The 24279-nt window shown below is 36.7% G+C and overlaps 1 protein-coding gene across 1 annotated transcript in view; it reads right to left on the bottom strand.

Moving 5' to 3' along the window:
* LOC138713048 (probable G-protein coupled receptor B0563.6) overlaps nt 1-24279 on the bottom strand; it is a 209230-nt gene that overhangs the window by 8372 nt on the left and 176579 nt on the right. The window contains exon 2 of the mRNA XM_069844768.1: nt 3021-3170. Within this exon, the coding sequence (XP_069700869.1) occupies nt 3021-3170 (150 nt within the window). The remainder of the gene's footprint in view (nt 1-3020; nt 3171-24279) is intronic.

Genomic DNA, 24279 nt, shown 5'->3' with positions numbered 1-24279 from the left:
CCGTGGATATGTATATTTATATTTTTCATAACTGTAGGCTACATTTCAGGCGTCATGTTTCAAAATCCTTCTTATCTAATTTCAAGGGAAAAATTGTTCCGGCGCCGGGTATCGATCCCGGGACCTCTGGTTGAACGTACCAGCGCTCTGCCAACTGAGCTACCCGGGAACTCCACCCGACACCGTCTCAACTTTTCCCTTAATATCCACACAACTCGCGTGGGCTGACGAAGCGCCAGAGACCCACATCGAGTGACTTGGAATTGTCGTTTTCTGTTAACGTACACAGTGACGTATATATTATGCAAATCTAGTCTTCCAGGTCTCTGGCGCTTCGTCAGCCCACGCGAGGTGTGTGGATATTAAGGGAAAAGTTGAGACGGTGTCGGGTGGAGTTCTCGGGTAGCTCAGTTGGCAGAGCGCTGGTACGTTCAACCAGAGGTCCCGGGATCGATACCCGGCCCCGGAACAATTTTTCCCTTGAAATTATTCAAATCTGCTTTACAGGGAGCCTTACCTGAAAGACTAGATTTGCCTTCTTGTCTAGTTTCTATGTTTTCCATAAAACACACAAAATGCACATTTTGTGAGGTGTTTTGATAATCTACTTAAATCTATGTATAAAAATCATTATAAAAGAAGAAAATCAGTCTGCAAACTTTCATTCTTCAAACTTTAAGCATGATAGCAAAATAAGGTACGGGAATAACATATTGTATAAAATTATGATTGGAACCGAACACTGTGGGTTCTGGAACTGCAGCTCAAGGATTTGAGGTTATTTGGAATCTGTTAAAAATAATTTCTCTTTCGGTTTCTTTCTGAGTCTTATAAATATCAAGAAGGAAAATGTAGTTACATTACTGGAAAAGTAACGAACTTTCATAATTTAGAAATCATAAACAAAATAATATGTTATCGTAAGCCTGATAGAAAACGAAAAAAAAAATAATAATAATAATGAAAAGAAAAGAAATGCCTGAGTTCAATGTAAAATTTAAAATATGAATAGAAAATAGGAAATTCATGGTGCTGGTGTTTAAAATTTGAATTATAAAACAGCAAGGAAATTTTGCACGCCAGGCAGACATAACCAACCTAAACTCTATGTTGTAACTCTTTTGGTGCTGATAGCTATAGCAATAAAACACCTTCCATGCTCTTTTATTTCATGTCGGATTACGTTCACACACTTTTAAATACCATATAAATTCTTATCGTAAACAGAATAGGAACGGATAAAGTGCTCTATGGAACCATCATTACTTAAATCCTCCTGCAGGACAAAATTCCGGCACATCCGGCGACGCCGATATAACCTCTGCAGTTGCGAGCGTCGTTAAATAAAGCATAACATTTAGTTTACTTAAATCCAGTACGACTGCATGAGAATCAGGCCTTCAATGGGAACAACATGAACAAGGTGGGTTTGGAACCGACACTCTAGTGCAGGGGTTTTCAATCCAGTAATAATTAGAATAATAGTATGCGCCAAATCTCGGGAATCGAGTAGAGCTATTTTCAAAAAACTACAAATAATGCCCATGGCTTGTCAGTATATCTTTTCATTAATAATCTTCCTCGTATGTAATCGTGAAAACTTTGTAACTAATTCAACAGTTCATAGCATAAATAAACGTCAAAAAATAACTTCCATACTCCATCGGCAAGTCTATCGTGCTATCAAAAAGGAGTGCGTTATATGGCAGTAAAAATTTTTAATAGCCTCCCTATCGATATAAAAAATAAAACTCAAAACATAAAATTATTTAGGGCCAAATTAAAGAAGTACCTAATTTCTCACGCCTTCTATTCTGTAGGTGAATTCATGACATTCAATAACGCTTCATGAAATTGATACTAAAACTTTGTGTTGTACTAGTAGACTATATATATATATGTATATATATATATATATATATATATATATATATATTTCATCTAGACTGTGACTATAAATTAAGACTTTGTAATAGTATTAAGTTTTTTGACTTGTTCCATATTCTAGCTGTAAAGCAATGTATGAATACCATGGAATGTTAATAAATACAATACAATACAATACAATACAATACAATACAATACAATACAACTGCATGAGGATCAGGCCCTCAATGAGAACAATACTTAACTTCGTCATACTTTGAAGCTTCGACATACTTTTATATATATATTATTTTTAATGTACCGAAATACATATGATATTTCCATGCAGATATTCTGCGTCATAATACGATGAAAGAGTAATGGAACGGAGAAAAATTCTCTCCGGCGCCGGGATTTGAACCCGGGTTTTCAGCTCTAGGTGCTAATGCTTTATCCACTAAGCCACACCGGATTTTTCTCCGTTCCATTACTCTTTCATCGTATGATGACGCAGAATATCTGCATGGAAATATCATATGTACTTCGGTACATTAAAAATGATATATATGATATGCGTAAATCACTTCGTGATTTAAGACGGCGCTTATTCCGTCGGATCCCGGCCAACTAGTCACTCATAACGAGTGCACCTCAGCACATGTGTGGACTTCGGTCCTACGTTCATAGACATCTATGACGTAGTGCAGAGGGTGGCCACTAGAGGGAACCCAAGAGTTGGAACTTAATCAGAGACAATTCTGTCCGACGCCGAGGTAGTATCCGGTGTGGCTTAGTGGATAAAGCATCAGCACGTAGAGCTGAAAACCCAGGTTCAAATCCCGGCGCCGGAGAGAATTTTTCTCCGTTCCATTACTCTTTCATCGTATACTTTTATATTTTATGATAATTCATATTTTTATTTCAAATTTTAATTAGGTCTACCACCCAACAGTGACTCCTGTACTTCAATTGGCACTGTAGTAATGGATTAGAAGTCTTTTGGAATAGTCGTAGATTTTTAACGTTTAAAATATGGGAGACACAATGTGGTTTGGAACATCAAGCGTCAATAGAAAGAGTCGATTCAGGAACTACAATCGTCCAAAAGCGGACAGGACGGATTTTGAACGCACTCCTCAGCCTAAGTCAGTTACCCAGACAGGCGTTGCCCAAGAAGAGCTCCAGGTGAGCGTGGTAGAAGGCCTGCGGGAAGCTGGTCCACCTGCCGGAGTCCTTGTGGATCAGGACGCGCAGCCCGAAGGGGATGGCGAACAGGATGGCCAGCAGAGCTGCGGCCGAGTACCCTGCAACAACGTGAAGGGCAGCTTTTAATTGCCGCCACAAATTTTCTATTCTACATTCTTGTTTACTTATTGATATCCTGTGTAAAATGTACTTAGCTCTGTTTCAATCTATGTATAGTCCAGTATAGTAATTTGGTTGGGAGGAATGGCAAAATCGACACTCTACCATTTTGAATTTTTCTCCAAAAGGGAATAATCAAAATTAGTGTATTTGAGTATATAAACCTTTACAATACTTACTTACTGGCTTTTGAGTAACCCGGGGTTCATTGCCGCCCTCACATAAGCCCGCCATTGGTCCCTATCCTGAGCAAGATTAATCCATTCTCTATCATCATATCCCATCTCCCTCAAATCCATTTTAATATTATCTTCCCATCTACGTCTCGGCCTCCCCAAAGGTCTTTTTCCCTACGGCCTCCCAACTAACATTCTATATGCATTTCTGGATTCGCCCATACGTGCTACATGTCCTGCCCATCTCAAACGTCTGGATTTAATGTTCCTAATTATGTCAGATGAAGAATACAATGCGTGCAATTCTGCATTGTGTAACTTTCTCCATTCTCCTGTAACTTCATCCCTCTTAGCCCCAAATATTTTCCTAAGCACCTTATCTCAAACACCCTTAACCTATGTTCCTCTCTCAAAGTGAGAGTCCAAGTTTCACAATAATAAAGAACAACCGGTAATATAACTGTTTTATAAATTCTAACTTTCAGATTTTTTGACAGCAGACTGGATGATAAAAGCTTCTCAACCGAATAATAACAGGCATTTCCCATATTTATTCTGTGTTTAATTTCCTCCCGAGTATCATTTATATTTGTTATTGTTGCTCCAAGATATTTGAACTTCTCCACCTCTTGAAAAGATAAATTTCCAATTTTTATATTTCCATTTCGTACAATATTCCCGTCACGAGACATAATCATATACTTTGTATTTTCGGGATTTACTTCCAAACCTATCTCTTTACTTGCTTCCTGTAAAATTCCCGTATTTTCCCTAATCGTTTGTGGAATTTCTACTAACATATTCACGTCAAACCTTTAGAATACGTAAACTAATAATAATAATAATAATAATAATAATAATAATAATAATAATAATAATAATTTTCGCGAATGTAGTGTATAAAATATAGAACAAATTTATTGCTGACTTACTTCCATAAAAATAAAAAAACACACCCCAACGATATTCTCAACACACAACTCAATTTCAAAACACATACACTCTTTGACTCTACACTACGAACGCACCCACACAAGAAACAAGAGGCGCCAAGACCAACAACGACCAGTTTTGAAGATGACCCGAAATAGGTCGAAACATGTTAACAAGGTACGTTAAAATTTAACACAAGAAAGTTCTTACCATATATATTCCGAAGCGATACAGTGTTAAAAGTTGTGTAATCAAGATGTATAATCGAAATAAATTCAAAATTGATCCTCATGATTACTATACGACACAAAATTATAGTTTCTTTCTAAACACCCGAAATGCCACACAACTGCTTGCATAAAGAACAGGAGAAATGTGGGACTCAGAATATAACATAGCTCATTAGTTAGATGAAAGAGTGATGGAACGGAGAAAAATTCTCTCCGGCGCCGGGATTTGAACCCGGATTTTCAGCTCTACGTGCTGATGCTTTATCCACTAAGCCACGCCGGATACAACCCCGACTCCGGTTAGAATCGTTGTGTTCCCTCTAGTGGCCGCCCTCTCCACTACGTCATAGATGTCTATGAACACAGGACCGAAGTCCATACGTGTGTTGAGGTGCACTCGAATGAGTGACTGGTTGGCCGGGATCCGACGGTATAGGCGCCGTCTTAAATCACAAAGTGATTTATTACGCATATCATATATATTTTGATGTACCGAAGTACATATGATATTTCCATGCAGATATTCTGCGTCATCATATGATGAAAGAGTAATGGAACGGAGAAAAATTCTCTCCACTAGAGGGAACCCAAGAACGGAGAGAATTTTTCTCCGTTCCATCACTCTTTCATCATATGATGACGCAGAATATCTGCATGGAAATATCATATGTACTTCGGTACATTAAAATATATATCATTAGTTAGAGCTAGCCCTGAGTTGAGCATACTTGCACATGGAGATTTAAGAAATATGTAAGATTAATTATGTCTTCAAATGTTAAATTTAAGTCACGTGTACTTTTGTGCTTTCTATATCTATATACATTATTGCATGCTATCTGTATTTTACACTATATTAATGTTATTTGGGCTGAATGAAGACTGTTCAATTTTGTAAACCATTTCGTATAACTAGCCTGAACTGCGCCCCAACGCGAGTTTCTGCTCTTTCGGGCTCCAACGACTAATGCAGGGAAGACCTAATGTGTTAAATTAATTTGAATTAAAAAGTTACGACATGCTTTACATTCCAAGGGAACGGAACTATCACCCACATGAATACAACACACACAACATCATGATGCACTGTTGCTGTCCCTCTTTATCACTGCTTTCGTGTACTGGAACTGAGCGCAGCTAGATGGAACAAATCACGTCTGTCCACTGCCGCGCGTGAATGTTAAGAATTTTGGCGAACCAAATTATTAGAGAAACAAGCGGTTAATGATGTAATTTTAATTTTCTAAAAAATTGAAATTTATACAGGGTGGGAGTAAAATAGTCAGGCAAATTATCGGACGAATAGTTCATGGTGCATATAACAAAAAAGTCTAGAAACATACTGATGTAAAGTTCATAGTTTTCGCGGAAAAAATCATTTTCTCAAAATCTGTAACACCCTCTGTTTCGATAACTGTTGCGAGTGGGAACGTGATGTGTGTGATGTTGATAGGGAAGCTAACAAAGAATTATTTTTTCCTTTGGCGTATTTAAAATTCGAGGCGGTTGCAACATTGCAGCCAGGGGATTGTTAGTGGGGGGTCGTTCAATCGGCAGATAAACCTGAGTTCGTTTCCTTGTACCAGTGCACATTTTGGGGAGCCGGTGAATGGTTACATAGTGCTGACCTGAGGGCAGGTCGTTCACTCGCACTTAGATGCCAAACACTTCTTTTCGCACCCAGGTAGCAAAATTTATTCGAATCCAGGTGTCAAAAATTTCTCACTTATTTGTCGAAAGGTTTTCGCACCCAGGAGATAGGTGTCAAATTTTTTCGCACCCGGGTGTCGAAATGTTTTTCGCACACATCGCAATTTTTTTTCGCAAATGTGTCAATTTATTCGCTCCCAGGTGTTGGAATTTAGTCGCACATGGGTTTCAAAATTTTCTCACCCAGGTGACAATTTTTTTCCACCTAGTTGCCAACTTTTTTTTTGCACCTGTCAAAATGTTTCAGCACCCAGGTATAAAAATTTCTGCACACCCAGTTGTTGAAATCATTTTCGCAACCAGATATCAAAAAATTTTGGCACTCAGGTGCCAAATATTTTTTGCATCCAGGTGGCAAAATGTTTTCGCACCATACAAATTTCTTTTCGCATAGGTATCAAAATTTTTTCACAGTTATCAAATTACTTTCGCACCCAGGCCTCAAAATTTTTCGCCACAAAAGTTTCAAATTATTTGCACCCAGGTCTCCATTTTTTTTTGCACCCAAGTATCAATTTCTTCGCTCAAGGTGTCAATTTTTTCTTACCTAGGTGTCAGTATTTTGGCACCCAGATGTCAAAATGTTTTGGCATAAGATGCCAAATTTTTTCGCACCCGGGTGTCAAAATTTTATTGCACCCAGGTGTGAATTTTTTTTCGCACCTAGATGTATAAATTTTTTTCCAACCACGTGAGGACTTTTTTTGTACATAGCTGTCAATGTTTTCGCACCCTGGTGTCAAAATAATTTTCCGCACCCAGGTGGAACATTTTTTTCTCCACCCATCTGGCAAATTTTTATTCGCAATTGTGTGTCAGAATGAATTCGAACTCACGTATCAAAATGTTTCCGCAATTAAAATTTTTTCGCACCTAGATGTCCATTTATTTCGCATCCATGTGTCAATTTTTCTTTTTTTTTCGCACCTAGGTGTCAAGATTTTTTCTCACCCATGTGTAAAATTTTTTCGCAGCCGCGTATAAAATTTATTTTTCGCACCCAGGTGTCAAAATGTTTTGGGACCTAGGTGTCAATTTGTTGACATTATGGTAATTTTCAACACGTGCCAAAAAACTATTGCTCATTGTTATTGAAATTTTGTGCATCTATGTTAATAAAATTACCTAGGTTTAAAACAGCGAAATACTGAAGTGTGCACCCATGTGCGAAAAGAAGAATTACAAACGCCAAAATATTTTATACGTGTTAAAAATGTCAAAAGAATTTACACTTACGTGTCAAATATTTTACACCTAGATGTCAAAGAACTTTGCACTTCAATGTAAAAAATACAGGCCTACACCTATGTGTCAAACATTTTTTTTATGTAACTCCTAAGTGTCACAGAAAAATTTGCTTCTTAAAATCACGGCACCATTTTAATCGGTGGTGGCCCGTCAGTCTAACATGCAGTCACGTGATAGCAATGTACGTTGTTCTCACACCGACGAGCTGACGACGGTGGTCACGCAGGAAGTGCGGACTAGTACATTAGGCCGTCAGCTTAATAACTTATCAGAGTCTTTCTGTTATCGACGCTGATTTAAGCAGCCATTCATGACAATAAATCAGGTCAAGTTACCCGCTACGAGTATCATCGAGGGTCTCCACGAATTTATTTATGAGGTCCATATCTGCAGTATCCTGATATGTAGCCGGTCCATTACATACGACCTGAAGTCAGGGAAGCGGGAGTCAACCGCAGAAGAAAGTGTGTCGCACACTGTTCCTTGCTTTCCACGTAGAACGGAACAGACCGCTAGCATTAATAGTGATGCCAATTAGATACCCGATTGAAATGTAATATGCGTTACAAGAGCGGTATGTTGAAGTTTTCATGTTCGAGGAAAAGTTTGAAAAAGCGAAACGTAGTTGAGCTTTTTCAATTTCCGAGAATTGAAAGAAAACATACCGCTCATGTATCGTACATTATTTTGTGCGAAGATCGTTTATTACATACCTGAAAGAGGAATTTCTAATTAGTTGCAATGAAATCTCCATCTTGGTTTCTGTTCAATGACGGCAAATTTGCAAAAAAAAATATATATATATATATATATCTTCAACATTGTTGCTTTAAAATGTTTTCTGTGTTTACTATACTCCAACAGGCCGTGATATACGTCTGTCTCCCCCCCCCCAGTCTATAAATGGGAACTTAAAACAAACGGTAAGGTTATGTAATGATTTATTTTTCATTTTAATATTTTAACAATATTATTTATGTAACATATTGCAGTAATAACATCGGTAAGTTTAATTTTACCGGTCAAAGTAGCCGCCATGATGAGTCTAGAATCTTGTTGATTTTTTTTCACGACTTCCTTAATGTTACTTGCATCACGAATGCAGTAGCTTTAGTGGAGGTGTAGAGTTTACTTAATTTTTGCAAATATTTAAAAACAATAATTAACAGTGCAATTTAGGTGAAATTGCAGTGGTAAGTTTCCAATTTATAATTATTACTATATTGAACGTCTCTAAAAATAATATGTTAAAAGCCTAAAGCAGTAAAATCAATATGTCACTTAGGCGGTAAGAAGAGGGAAATTGTTATGTGTGTTAGGTTGGGAATACTGAATGTGGAATTTTAGACTTTCCGCGGATTGGTTTTGTGCGGAAACCAAGCAAATACGCACGATCTCGCACAAATGTAATTTACAATAATTAGAAGTTGAGTTGCTGTGAACATCAGCCACAGGATAATTGTGTCATTATCTGAATACGTATTTATTTGAATCTAATAAATCTAATTTAAAACGCTCACACAAATAAAGATGTAATTAATATACGAGTATTTAAGCATTTCAGAAAATTCAAATGTAAGGAATGACTGTGCACTTACTGCAATGGCGCAGATCGATCCCGGGCTCCTTTATTGTTACGTGTGATTTGTCAGTAATTGTAGGGATTAAATTGTTAATGAGGACAACGCTGTAGTTAGCACCCTCCACACAATGCGATGGCTTCAGTATGATAAACGCTGCATAAACTGCGATTATGCTGTTACATTTAATTGCCAATTGCTGTAATAAATTGCACAGATATTAGAAGTTACACGATCGATTAAACTGAGCAAACACTGGCGTCAAATTTATGTGAATCTCTGGCTATTTATGTTGTTAATGAAAAAATTGGCAACAGCCCAAAAACTATGATCAGAAATTAATTGAAAATAACTCACAAACATAACTGTAATGGAGGCAGGAGAGAAAATATAGACGATCTGACTGATCATAGGGCAATCAAATAATCCGCAACTACAAAGGATTCAAAGAATTTTAATACAATGTGGTTCAATTTACATTATTAAATTATACCTTACAACCTTCAGTTCATAACTTCAAACAGATATTCCATTAAAGCATAATTGAAAACAGCTGTAAATGAAACAGACATAATAAGGACAAAGAAATGAAAAATAGCCTAAGGATAGCAGAGAACAAAAACTGTCGAGGAATTTCAATAACTGAATAACAAGTAATGCGAAAACATCTCAGATCAAAGTATCAGGGCTGTAACTGGTGACGAAATAAAGTCGGTTTACTTTATGTTACACGAACTAAACTTTGTCTAGTTTTCTGCAAACATATGGGACTTTAAGGCCCGTTACACACTTGCAGAGTTTTCGCCAGCGAGAAACGTGTTGCGAGAAAATTAAAAAATTGATAACATGGATTCAAATGGACGTCCACACATTGGAAGAGATTCTCGTTCGAGGCAAAAACCTCGCGCGAGTTTCTCGCTGGAATCGGTAGCTCAGCGAATTTTCTTGACACATTTATCAAAGATCTTTAACATTTATACTCTTCATGACGATTGAATCACAGTCTAGTATATACAGTCACGAAGCTTGAGTTTTGAAGGTGCTAGGAACAATTGACTGTGCCGGTACTATTTCGCATTGTCTGTAATGAGGCGATATTAGCGATCCTAGTGGTTAGCAACTATCCATGTATGCATATTTACTACGTATAGAGCTTCGTGACTGTATATAGTAGACTGTGATTGAATGTAGAAAAAGATATCACAGGTGGCGATGAATTGTATTGTTTTTATTTGAAAATGAGGAAAGATGGCTGATAATTGCAGCCAGAAACTTATCGAACTTGTACGATGTCACCCGTAGGCCTATTTATATGATACACGGGATGAAAACTATAAAAACACGAAACTTAAAGAAGATATCTGGAGACAAATATCAGATTATCTGAAAATAAATAGGGCTGTATTTTATTTTGATGACATTTAATAGTATTAATCAAACATTTGAAATAATGTATCTGTATGTCTTAACAGTTTACGTAATTTTAATCAGAATATAGCAAAGAATCCTCTATCATATCATGAATGGCAAAAAAAGAAACCGTGGTCCATTCAATCTGAAATAACGCCTAAACGTATCAGCATTCAAATCGAAACCAGTGTCCAAAACTCGCCCTTATTTTCGTAAGATACAATGTGATTTTCAGATATTTCTGCTTTAATTTTAGGCCTACTTCTTCTTTTCATTAACAAAATATGTTCATGTAACTCCATTTCCTCATCATCTGAATACTCAGATTCAACATAGCGTTCGTACGCAATTTGTAAAGTACGACAATATACTTACAGGTTATATATTTAAGTACGACAATATACGTAAATACATAACCTATAATATTTCCCCCAACGAGTGATTACTATAATCAGAAAAATGCTTTCTGCATGAAGGCAGTGCATAGCTGATCATAGCGAGGTGTGATCTGTGATAGCGAGGACTCGCCAAGTGTGTGGAGGAAGGCTCTTCGCCTCTTTCTCGCAACACATTTCTCGCTAGCGAAAACTCTGCAAGTGTGTTATGGGCCTAAATTGCGCCCAGAGTATGTAGCCAGTAGTATACACGGTGATTCAGTAAAATCGGGAAGGCTATATCAAGGACACCCGCAAGTTTTATACGTCGCCGATAGAACTGTCAGCTTTCCAGATACCACGAATACCCAGTAAACGTTCGCTGGGAGTTGCGATCTTGTAAGCGCTGAGAGTAAACATGTCGGCTGCTATAGTAACCATAGTGTTCTATCGTTTCCTACCGTTACTCATACGTCTCCTTCCCATTTGCGCTATATATGCCTCGACATCATGAATTTTCTCTCTTCACTCAAATTCACTCGCAAATTTTGCCACATTAACTTGTAGACTACTGACTCTTGCTAAATTGAGATTGTAGCCTGATTCATTACGAATCGTTTGACACTACTACGAACGTTCTACCACTTTACATATTCCAGTTACACTATATCGGCTGCTGTGCGACCTGCGATACGTGTTTCAAATTTCCCTTCCCGCGTATCGCTAGATGACGTCACCCTCTCCAACTCAAGGTCACGTTGGATACATTGATCCTTCATAGCCGTTTACTTCGTTGGAATATGTCTTGTAGTTTAGAAATTATTGGAGCGACAACCAGGCCTGAAAATGTGTAGCTTGTTGTTCCTTGGCACCACAGTACTTAACCGAACTTGCAGATGTACACTTACTTACTTACTGGCTTTTAAGGAACCCGGAGCTTCATTGCCGCCCTCACATAAGCCCGCCAATCGTCCCTATCCTGAGCAAGATTAATCCATTCTCTATCATATCCCACCTCCCTCAAATCCATTTTAATATTATCTTCCCATCTACGTCTCGGCCTCCCTAAAGGTCTTTTTCCCTCCGGTCTCCCAACTAACACACTATATGCATTTCTGGATTCGCCCATACGTGCTACATGCCCTGCCCATCTCAAACGTCTGGATTTAATGTTCCTAATTATGTCAGGTGAAGAATACATTGCGTGCAGTTCTGTGTTGTGTAACTTTCTCCATTCTCCTGTAACTTCATCCCTCTTAGCCCCAAATATTTTCCTAATAACCTTATTCTGAAACACTCTTAACCTATGTTCCTCTCTCAGAGTGAGAGTCCAAGTTTCACAACCATACAGAACAACCGGTAATATAACTGTTTTATAAATTCTAACTTTAAGATTTTTTGACAGCAGACTGGATGATAAAAGCTTCTCAACCGAATAATAACAGGCATTTTGCAGATGTATTCACGTCAAAATTAAACAAGAAATAGAGGATGCTTTTCAGAACAAACTGAGATGGGGAACTTGAGGTCAGATTAAGGACACACGAGTTTCAACATGTCTCGCTACCTCGTACTGTTTTCCATTCGTTATTTACAAATCTCAGTTAACAATACTGAACGCACTGTGGTTAACTATAGGTCTGTCGTTGGCACATAACATGTGTAATGCGACAATGTGAATACGACGGACAGAACCGACAACAGCTGAATAAAATATGACGGATTCCCTGCATGTAAATAATAAATGTAGATAATATGGAAATCAGTAAGGGATAGCAATACGGCCGTATTTTCTTAATCTTGCTCCGCAGACTAAGTTTCCGATCTCAAAATGTTCTACAGAGCATCCGCTACTTCCTGCTAACATTTTGCAAGCTAGATAAATGATCCATCTTCACACCTTGGAATTAAAGCACTGGTAATAACCTAAACATTGAAGAACTTGACGAATTTCATGGTTTTAAGGGAGTGACGGCATGGAGGAATATTAATGGCAATATTAGAAAGTTGGAACAAAAGTACCTATTTTTTATATAACTTCAGTCCCGGATGTTTTACTTTGGAGATTTATTATGAAGATCAGAAAAAAAATTGCTGATAGTATAGATCAAAACCTGTAAACGTGGGCTGACTGCAGCCTTCAGTCTCTGAAGCTAATCGTTCACCTGCGGTGAGTCCTGGTAGATTGTCCCTGCAATTTGACTTGTTTACCAACTTCGAAAATGGCGGTTTCTTGTTGGTGGCACTGACAGACCCTTTATTGTGGTTGCGTCAACAGTTACGTATGTGTGAAACAATAGAAGAAGCTAACACTGCTCGGTGCGGCTACACACGCTTGCCATGTACTTAGAAACCAGCGGGTTCGTCACCACGAAAGTTTATTTCGGAATCGATTGTCAAGCTTAGTAGTGCAGATGAACGCAACGTGTGGCGTGTGATACGATTTGTGAGGAGGTTACGATATGATGTTAGGGGTAATTAAACGAAGCGTTATGGTGCAAAGAGAAGCACGATTATGTTGAAGAAACAATCACACACACAACTACAACTAGTAATGAAAGGCAAATGAGATAGTGTAAGTTTATATGAACTTTCAAATGTAGTTTCTTTGTCGTCAAACGGCTGGCATGTTATGGAATACAGCAAGTTGTAAATCCACCTCAAACAAGTCAGAGAATGCAAACAGCTAATTAGTAGCTAATCAGAGCTCGATGAGGCGTAACAAGATATGAGCAATTCACTGTCCGTGCAATTAGAACACAACAAGAGCCTGCACTGCAGTCTTCACATTATCTGAAAACAGGACGTCCCGAACGCTGCATGGCCTTATTATGAATAGATTTTTAAAAATTGAACAACGGTGGTGTCCAGTGCTGTGCACGAACGCAAGAACGCAGGAAATGCATGAATGTTAGGACTTTTAGAACTGCTCGTCCTTCCTTAAAATAAAGTTTACACCAAATACGTCACTGTAATAATACCGGACAGCTGTATACTAGCAGCATTGGCGTGAGTGCGAAAAATCGCGGACCTGACATCTAGCGCAGAGGGATGGAATTACGTCCACATATACAAATATTAACATAGCGAGATTCGGACTATTGTTTAAAACGTGAGTTACTAATGTGGAATTATATATGAAACACTTAAGAAATGTTGAATAATATTTAATGTAAAATTATCTTATATCAGAGCTGCATATTATGAGAAATATTGCATACTTCATATTACTTTCCGTCATTAATTGTTACATATTTTTTCTTTGGTTTACAGAGACAAAATCAATCTGATATTAGGAATGAATTTACAGTAATGCTTTATATACGCATTGCTGACAACTGCAAAGATAAAATTGATAGTGATCTGATGCTCGTAATAATTAGTAAAGGCATGTGGACAACAATAAAACTTAATTTGATAAAACCTTAAAATCCAATACATTTTAACTTCTATTCATTTATTAGGTCTAAATAAAAAAAAACTAATTTGTATTTTTCTATCAACACAAAGACGAAGGAATTAGGCCTACTAAAGAATGTTGTTGACTTAGTTTTATGAACTGTCGGAAATCGAAAGTACGATTTGGAGCAATTTGTAATGCTGCAATTTTGTAGCAATTATAAACAGCACACATACACCCTGACATTTCAACACTAGTACTAATTCATAAAACTATTAACAAATTAAGTAGCCCAGCAACAATATACATTGCAGTTGATTACAGCTTGTTTCGCGAGTATCTCCATCCCGGCAGGTAGGTAGCAGCACCATCGTCGTTCGCACGTAAAACTGCTAGCTGTCCGGTATTATTATAGTAAGGTATTTGTTGAAATCATCACACAAAATGAAGCTAAACATCGCGACATCCTTTGATTCATCGCAGCTGTCACTGCACTCATTCTGAAATGAAACAGACAAGACACGTCATTCACTTTGTGCTTCATTGCGTGCATTTCGAGATTTAATAAACATAAGACATTCTTGTGTGTGTTAATACTGTTATTTCGAAATGTAACAAACAGAAAACATTCTTCATTTCCAAATGTAACTAACAGAAGTAATTCTTACGTGTGTTACTGATCTCACCTTAGGCAGGTGACGTTCCAACAAAGAATGTCATCGTGTGAATCGCGCTATGAACTTACCACCACCAATAACAGGTCCATTCTTTGTTTGGGGAACAGGACGTAACCTGACGTAAAGCGAGGTCTATAAAATTTAAAACGCTGAATAAAGAAACAAAGGTAAGGAATAATATTAACTAAAGTCGGCCCCTCGTGTGTTGAGTGGGCCAACTAGGGGCGCATAACACGACTTCCAATGACAATAATTCGGCAGCCTAAATTATTAACTTCCATCCGAAACATGGGTAACAACAATGAAAGTATTTCCAATCATCTCCATCAGATGTCTCGTCAATTGTTACAGTTTAGAACGTATGTTGTGGGTATAGATTAGAATAGTCATCATTCATCGTAGTCATCCTCAGTGATTAAATTTGTGACATTATATCCAAGCCCTCGCCTCATATTGAAAAAGGATATGTCCGTCTGGCACACTGAATACCTAGTTAAACGACAATGCGTGTCCTTGCATCAATGCTTAAACCTCGTTTATATTTTCTATTAAATACGCACACATTTCTACCTTACTAAGAACTCCTGCAAAATCCTGTGTTATATCAAATCTGATAAGTAATAATGCTGTTTACGAAGTTCTTGAGGAATAATTGGTAGCTCTTTTAATAAGGTCTCTATCTTAGCGTCTGCTAATTCTATCTTACATTGAATAACAACTGGATTTGCATATTTATTTTTTATAACATCTATATCGGCATTATTAACTTGCTAGGCCCCTTTATATGTGGTTGTATTCGAACCCAAAAGAATAAGCGATTTAGTTTTAAGAGCATGTCTCGCAGAACAAAATTTAGAAAAAACTCCTCTTAAGTACCTATTAAAAGATAGAAATATTTCCTTCTGAACTAAAAACTGTTTCTTGTCTGTATCTTTAGTACATTGTATTAAATCACCATAATATTATCGCAGAATGGTATATGTTATATCTTCAATATTTGTAAGTAGATTTCTGTTGTTTAAATTTTATTTAAGTACTAGCCGTACCCGTGCGCTCCGCTGCACCCGTTAGAAATAAATATAAAGTAATTACATAATTAAAATAGGACATTTGATCCAGGGAACATTCGTGTTTGATAGAAGGATAAATCGTTTAATATGTTACTTAATTTAAATTGTATTTAAAATATTAAAATGCGATCATTTTGATCCAGACACAGTCATTTGGTGCAATGACAATTCCTTTAACATGTTTCTTAATTGTTATTACCAATTATTTTTGGAAAAGCGAAAATTAACAGAAAAATTTTGGCTACAGATTTATTATTACGTTTATATTATATTATATTATGAAAAAGTGTGTTGATAACGGATGTACTCGAATTAGAAAGTTTTTAATTTGTTGTGGGAGCTCTTGAATCTCAGGAGGAACAACTTTTACAACAGCGCAACATAATCTGCTTGCCTCATTACCAATTTTTTTTGCATTGCATTTATTGCATATATATTTTATGTATTTTAACACGATTCAATTGAGCATAGTTAAAATTTGAATTATAAAATAATGGATTGCTAAGCTAACGTACTATTACTGCATACTAAATCAATACACTCTCGTTGTTCGTTAATTCTCTGAGATAAAAATTAATATTTTCATAAACATTATTATAAGAAATACAGGAAATGAATATACAGAATAACCTATCAAGTTTTCTGTGCATAAGAAGCTATTTTAATCTTATCTGTCCTCAATTCACTCACAAGTTACTGTAATAACATTATAGCATTATGTCCATCCAGAGAAACTACACTTTCCAATGACGAAATAATAATTAATTACACAAATCGGTTAATTTAGCTTCCGATATTACTTCATACAAACACACAAACATTCTCTGTAGGCTATCTTTCATAGCTTTCGATTGTTGCTGTCCAAGGCCCCTTATAGACGAAGTCATTTGTTTTTTATTTCAATACACCGCCTTAGATGGCAGTTATTTTAATTTTAAAACTCATTTATCTCATTAAATATCAGTTCTATCAAAGTTTTTCAGAGAATAAAACTTATCAGAAATTATTTTTAAAGAAACTTTTGTTATGTAACATATTTCATAAAAATCAATAATAAGCGAGATATTTTGATTTATTTAATTCAGGCCCCCTTATAACCCCCCTTTTAAATAACGTATTTTGAATGCCGTATAGCCTAAAATCTAAGTTACAACGAACTTAATTTATATTCCAATTTTCATATAAATCGGTTCAGCCATTATCGCGTGAAAAGGTAACAAACATACAGACAGACAGACAGACAGACATACAAACAAAAATTTCAAAAAAGCGATTTTCGGTTTCAGGGTGGTTAATTACATATGTTAGGACCAATTATTTTTGGAAAATCGAAAATTACCAGAAAAATTTCTGATATACCTTTATTATTAGTATAGATGTTTCGTTTATTGTTTTTATCTTATTTCCAAGTAGTTCTGTAATGTTATATTTATTAGTAGCTAGGATATATTTTGTGCTTCCGTAAGGGGAGAGGATGTAGCTGTGCATTAACCTGGTTAAGTACGTCAGAAATTGTCAACAATTTTTATCCGGAGCCCTCTCACAGCACCCCGATTTAATGAACCTGCGAAGAAGTTCTTTGCTATTGTCTGCTCTGAAACCATGAACCTCGGACCATGGTAATCACGAGGATGACTGTACGAAGAAACAAATCACGGGAAAGAAAACGCCCGCCACTGTTTTTAAAACGTGTAGGTAGATAATGTGGGTCGTCGTAAACTTACATTTCCTAGAAATGTTTCTGAAGATGGGATAGAAGCTAAACAACCAGATATATAACGGCGAAATATCTCAGATGACAAGAATGGATTTCAGGAACAGAAATCGATTTGTGCAGGGGGGACTCCATTCCACATCGCCACGTAGTCTTATAGAGTATCTGCCGACTAGCGTAATCTACAAAAAAAAAAACATCTGAAGGTGCGTAATGGATGCCTTCACTGCGGAATCCTTTTCTCTTATGTTTTCTAAATCGAAGACTGAGATCGTCTATCTTATGTCTTACAACATTGTCTTGCATTTGTTCGTATTACGGCAATGGGCTGTTACGTTGCTGGGATACCACAGGCTGTTTATTAAATTATATACGATCCAAGTAATATTTTGTGCGAGATCGTGCGTATTTGCTTGGTTTCCGCACAAAACCAATCCGCGGAAAGTCTAAAATTCCACATTCAGTATTCCCAACCTAACACACATAACAATTTCCCTCTTCTTACCGCTTAAGTGACATATTGATTTTACTGCTTTTGGCTTTTAACATATTATTTTTAGAGACGTTCAATATAGTAATAATTATAAATTGGAAACTTACCACTGCAATTTCACCTAAATTGCACTGTTAATTATTGTTTTTAAATATTTGCAAAAATTAAGTAAACTCTACAACTCCACTAAAGTTACTGCATTCGTGATGCAAGTAACATTAAGGAAGCCGTGAAAAAATCAACAAGATTCCAGACTCATCATAGACTGGGGAAAAAAAAAGACAGACGCATATCACGGCCTGCTGGAGTATAGTAAACACAGAAAACATTTTAAAGCAACAATGTTGAAGATAGATATTTTTGTTTTGCAAATTTGCCGTCATTGAACAGAAACCAAGATGGAGATTTCATTGCAACTAATTAGAAATTCCTCTTTCAGGTATGTAATAAACGACCTTCGCACAAAATAATGTACGATACACGAGCGGTATGTTTTCTTTCAATTCTCGGAAATTAAAAAAAAAAAGCTCAACTACGTTTCGCTTTTTCAAACTTTTACTCGAACATGAAAACTTCAACATACCGCTCTTGTAACGCATATTAATATTTCCGAAATGCGATTGAACTTGTTCAATTAGAAGCGAAGGTGTGAAGAGTAGGCCTAGTAGTCTTGATTACTCAATGAGGTTGGCGAGGCCTATATAATCTTCTGCATCTTCAAATACCATCAAGGACTCTCCAATGACGTCAGAGAGCAACGAGAGGTGTGTTGCTAAGAGAACTTAAGAGCCGGCTATCCGTCTGAACTGTGAATGAGCCGTTGGCTTTCTTCTTCTTGAAGACTGGCTCAAACTAAGCAAACAACAAACTTATTGGAATGGAATGTTTGGTCATCCCCATGAGTTACGAATTCCTTTAACATGATTGGTTGGGGTAATCATCCCTCTAGCTTCAAGAAACTTCTTGAAGTTTCATGAAAAAAATAGCAAAATAGGCAATTGTATGCAATATTAAATTAAAATATGCATTTTACACAAAAACTGTTAAAATAAGTATACTATGCAATAATAGTACATTATGCAACGAGCCTATAATGGTAGTAATTAAGACGCGAGTATGTTTATGAAACGAGCGCAAGCGAGTTTCATAATATTTTCATACGAGCGTCTTAATTACCATTATAGCCAAGTTTCATACGACTTTTTATGCTCGACCATATTTCTAACTTGAAATTATTCATAAGTATTCATATTATTCTCATCTGACTGGGGAGCGGAACTGACCTTGTGCAATATCTCGTAAATTGTGAGATGTGCGCAGACGCGAAAGTATTGATTTTTTCCGAGAAACAAATGTCGACATTGACCTTGATATAATCTAGAGAGTAAAATAAACATTAATCTTGATATAACCTTGAAATTGAATTAGACATTGAAAAACGAGATTACAAATTGAATTTATTTGAATATTATTTACAATTAACGCTAATTATTATAGTAACAGAACTGACTTTATTTCAAATATAGGTGATTTATTGATTTATTGTTGTCTTTCGATTGCATATCCGAGAATAATCGATAGGGGAGAGTCTGGTAGTATCGGACATCGGGTAATATCGGACAGTGCGTTTCTTTCATCTACCACCATATGGTAGTACCTGAATGATATGGTTACGTTTCTCTATGCGACATCACAGAAACGTAACCATGTTAATCAGGTACTATCATCGTGTGGTAGATGAAAGAAACTCACTGTCCGATATTACCCGATGTCCGATACTACCCGACTCTCCCCTACTTGCGCTTTCATATTGCTACAATGGTATTTTCTGATTGGTGGAACATCTGAACTTTAATGAATAGGTGTACTTTAATGAGGTCCATTAAAGGGCTGCTACCAGGTGTATAATTACTACATTTCGGCATGGTCGAGCATAAAAGGTTTTATTCTATTGTCCCTCGTTGGAATGTGATCACTTTATCTTTATGCATTTCGACTGGACTAGCCGTGCGGTTTGGAACTTGAAATCAAGTTGAAGAAAATTGTGATTAACCCTTTCTAACCCAAATTAAATTTACAAGCAATCAATGTTGAAACAAATAGCTGTATTAGGACCAATTCAGTAACCAAGTTACGGGAGTGGCAACATTTGAAACAAAACTATATTGATGAAAATGTATTGAAATAGAAGTTATCCAGCAAAATTTACCTTCATATGTAACACACAAGTATATAAATGCTATAAAGTTAATTATTGCCATATGGTATCTATAGGTAAGAAAGGGTTAATAAAATGGATCGGTATGTATACATATTCGAATTAAATGTATAGTATTAATAATAAGAATATGGTACAGAAATGGCATTGTTTTGTAAAAATTTAGAGAGTTGCAAGTCAAAATCAAACGACAGATGTTTCCGTGGCCGTCTGTACTTCTCACACAATCTCCGGCGTGTCCGTCGCCTGGACGGAAATTGAAGGAAAGTGTGACGGATCCGGTCACTGCATGGGGCGAAGCCTCTGAGTACTCTCCACGGAAGTCTTGTAGCCCTGAGTGTTCCACCTGAACACTGCGATGTGCCAGAGTTAACTCTTAAACACTGATAACAGCAGTTTGGTAGTTGTCAACTCTTAATAGAAGTTAGTGAGAATTTTCGGCGCCATACACCGCCACCTGTAATGTCCACGACCGCCATTTTATGTAGGCCACTGCCTCCTGTAGGCCCTTCTTAAGTACTGGAGCCAGTGTATTGACCTTTAATGTACATTATGAAGTCAGCGTGTGAGCATTCATGACTGACTTCTTGCAATTTCTACATTATGTAGACTATTAGGATACATACTTACTGGCTTTTAAGGAACTCGGAGGTTCATTGCCGCCCTCACATAAGCCGCCATTGGTCCCTATCCTGAGCTAGATTAATCCATTCTCCGGGGACCGGAATCAGAGGGCCCCCTGTATCAACACTTCATCGGATACGCGTGGGAGTCGTGTGGCACATCACACGTTGCCATGGAACCCGATCGCAATGAAGACATAAACAGGAAACGGATTATTTTTTGTCTGGCGACGCAATAGGCGGAGCTTCAAGATGATTGAATGGGTAGCCAACCCCGGCGGTCAGGGTTATCTAGGATGTTGCAACGTCAGAAGCGATTTCTGAACCAAACATTTACAAAATTGATTCTGTTCACCAACTTCAATTTAGAATGGTCAGGAAATGACCTCGGGTCCCCGGCGTAGATACCAGACCTTCGTGAAACACACTTCAGAGTGAACGAATGAGACTGCCCCTTACTCTTAACGAGAGTTTCTTGTAAGGAATCGATGCTAACGAGTCAAACCTACACTATTTGGTTAAAAATAAAAGTTGGCCAAATACGCTACAGCTGGAAGATGACACTGTTAGTTAATATAACATGTTTATTATTAAAAGTAAAGTGAAATGTTATGAGTATAATGTATTTATGCATAAAATTAAACCTGTTTTGTAACAGACTGATTTTCGAACTATAATAGTATATTATGCAACGAGCCTATAATGATAGTAATTAAGACGCAAGTATGTTTGTTTATGAAACGAGCGCAAGCGAGTTTCATAATTTTCATACGAGCGTCTTAATTACCATTATAGGCAAGTTTCATACGACTTTTTATGCTCGATCATATTTCTAATTTGAAATTATTCAGAAGTATACATTTTATTCGTATCTGACAGAAGATCGGAAGTGACCTTGTTCATAGCTCTTGAATTGTGAGATGTGCGCAGACGCGAAAGTATTGATTTTTTCCGAGGAACAATAATGTCATTGACCTTGATGTAATGCAGAGAATGTATAACCTGGAAATTGATTTAGAATTGAAAAACGAGATGACAAATTGAATTTATTTGAATATTATTTACAATTAACGCTAGTTATTATAGTAACAGAACATAACCTTCTGCGACAGTATTGGATTTCCAGCCTCCGTGACGTTTCCCTCGTCTTTCGATTGCATATCCGAGAATAATCGAAAACCTGAACTTTAATGAATAGGTGTACTTTAATGACATGCATTAAAGGACTGCTATCAGGTGTATAATTACTACATTTCGGCATGGTCGAGCATAAAAGTTAAGTTACAGGACCGTAATGTAGCGAGCATGGAATTTAACCAAACGAGTGACAGCGAGTTATCCATGTGAGCATGTTTAGTTCTTGTAACGGTCGTGTAACGTACAACGTTTTGTGGTATTTTGAATCGTTTATCTTAAGAGAAAACAAATTAATAATTATATTCTGAATGTTGTTGAAACAGAAATTATTGAGAATTTGTAGACAAAATAACAGTTGAGAAACGTCTTAATCAGTTACTATGATAGAGAAAACGTCATAATCGGTTACTATGGTCGGAAAATAAAACAAAAGTGTTTGCTACAAATGGTTTTATCTGAAATTAATCTGTAGAAATGTATTGCATTGAAATTCCTAACCAAATATATATATATATATATATATATATATATATATATATATATATATATATAATTTTAACTGGTATTGGAAATTACCGGAAAACGGCTGAACGGATTTTAATAAATGACCCCTCATTTTGAAGCTTGGAACTCAAAGTTTTTCAGAAAAATAGTAGTTTTCAGTGAAATGTCAATTTTTCAACATAATTTTCCTATTTTCCAAAATCCATCTGTCGTCAGTTTTCAGAATAAAACAAAACACACACTACAGTAAACAATATTACACGAAGGCCATGATCTGCAAGAATGCTGACATATTTAGAGCTCAAATTAAATTGGTTATTAAAAACTTAACTTGCTGAAAATAATTTACAGGTTCGATTCTGTAGTGTGTAATTTTCTGGGTACAGCCGGATGGTCTATGGCGAGTCCTCGGCATCAACCCCTTTCATTAGATTACCCCCCTTTGATTTGATTACCTGGTTGGGTTTTTCCGAGGTTTTCCCCAACCAAAAGGCAAATGCCGGGTAATATTTTGGCCAATCCTCGGACCTCACCTCATCTCACTACATCTCGCCAAAATATTGTAAAAAATTGCACAAAATTGTAAAAATTGTAGAAAATTAGTAAATTGTAAAACTATAAAAATTTGTAAAAATTGTAATTGTAATATTGTAAAATTTTGACTTGTTCCACATCTTAAAGCTTCATTGCTCTTGTAAGATCTATGGAATAAAATGAATGAATGAATGAATGAATGAATGAAGAGAAGCGAGTAGAAGCATATGAAATGTGGATATGGATAAAATGGAGCGTGTGAAATGGACAGACAGAATAAGAAATGAAGCTGTTCTACTAGAAAGAGTGAGTGAAGGAAGAATAATGCTGAAACTGATCAGGTAGAGAAAAAGGAATTGGCTGGGTCACCAGAGGAAAGCGGAAGAGGGAAGATTCCGGAATGCTGTATTTGCAATGAAGGATCTGCCTTTGGCAGAAAACTATGTACAGCCAAAAGTAAATTTGAGATCGCCATCGTGTGCTTTTTAATCGTTTTATACTTCAATGTCTCTTTTTTCTTAACGATTCATATGAAACTTCTTCGGAAGAATTCCAATAGATGCGGGAACATGTGTGTTAGTACATAAAACCAGGCATGTCAATTGATGCCCACAGGAGCAGGCGCGCGCTTTAGAGCCCAGGAGAGCCTGAGCGCTTTACAGCGGAAAGGAAAGAGACAGACGGAAGAGGTGGTATATGCCGCTTGGTCGAGCTATATTCAGGGATGGCCAGCACTGATTCAATAGATAAAGGGAAGAGAACTTATTAAAACTGTATCCATGGTAATTTTTAGATTTGCCTGAGAAGTATAAGTGCATTATAAGAATGTAAGTTTTAATTTTAATGCTCATTTTTCACAAGTTCGATTTTTTATTCAAAAGAAATATTTTCTCAACTTTTCGTACAGAAAAGTGAAATTTTCAGGTATAGGCCTATTTATTTAGTAGCCTTACAGAATGTTTTCGTAAATCTAATATACCGTATATACGTATTACTGAAGATAGTGTATTGAAAATT

The sequence above is a fragment of the Periplaneta americana genome, chromosome 14, assembly GCF_040183065.1.
Source record: "Periplaneta americana isolate PAMFEO1 chromosome 14, P.americana_PAMFEO1_priV1, whole genome shotgun sequence".
NCBI lineage: Eukaryota > Metazoa > Arthropoda > Insecta > Blattodea > Blattidae > Periplaneta > Periplaneta americana.
The sequence above is the reverse complement of the archived record's forward strand: the minus strand, read 5'-3'. Positions and strand labels throughout refer to the sequence as shown.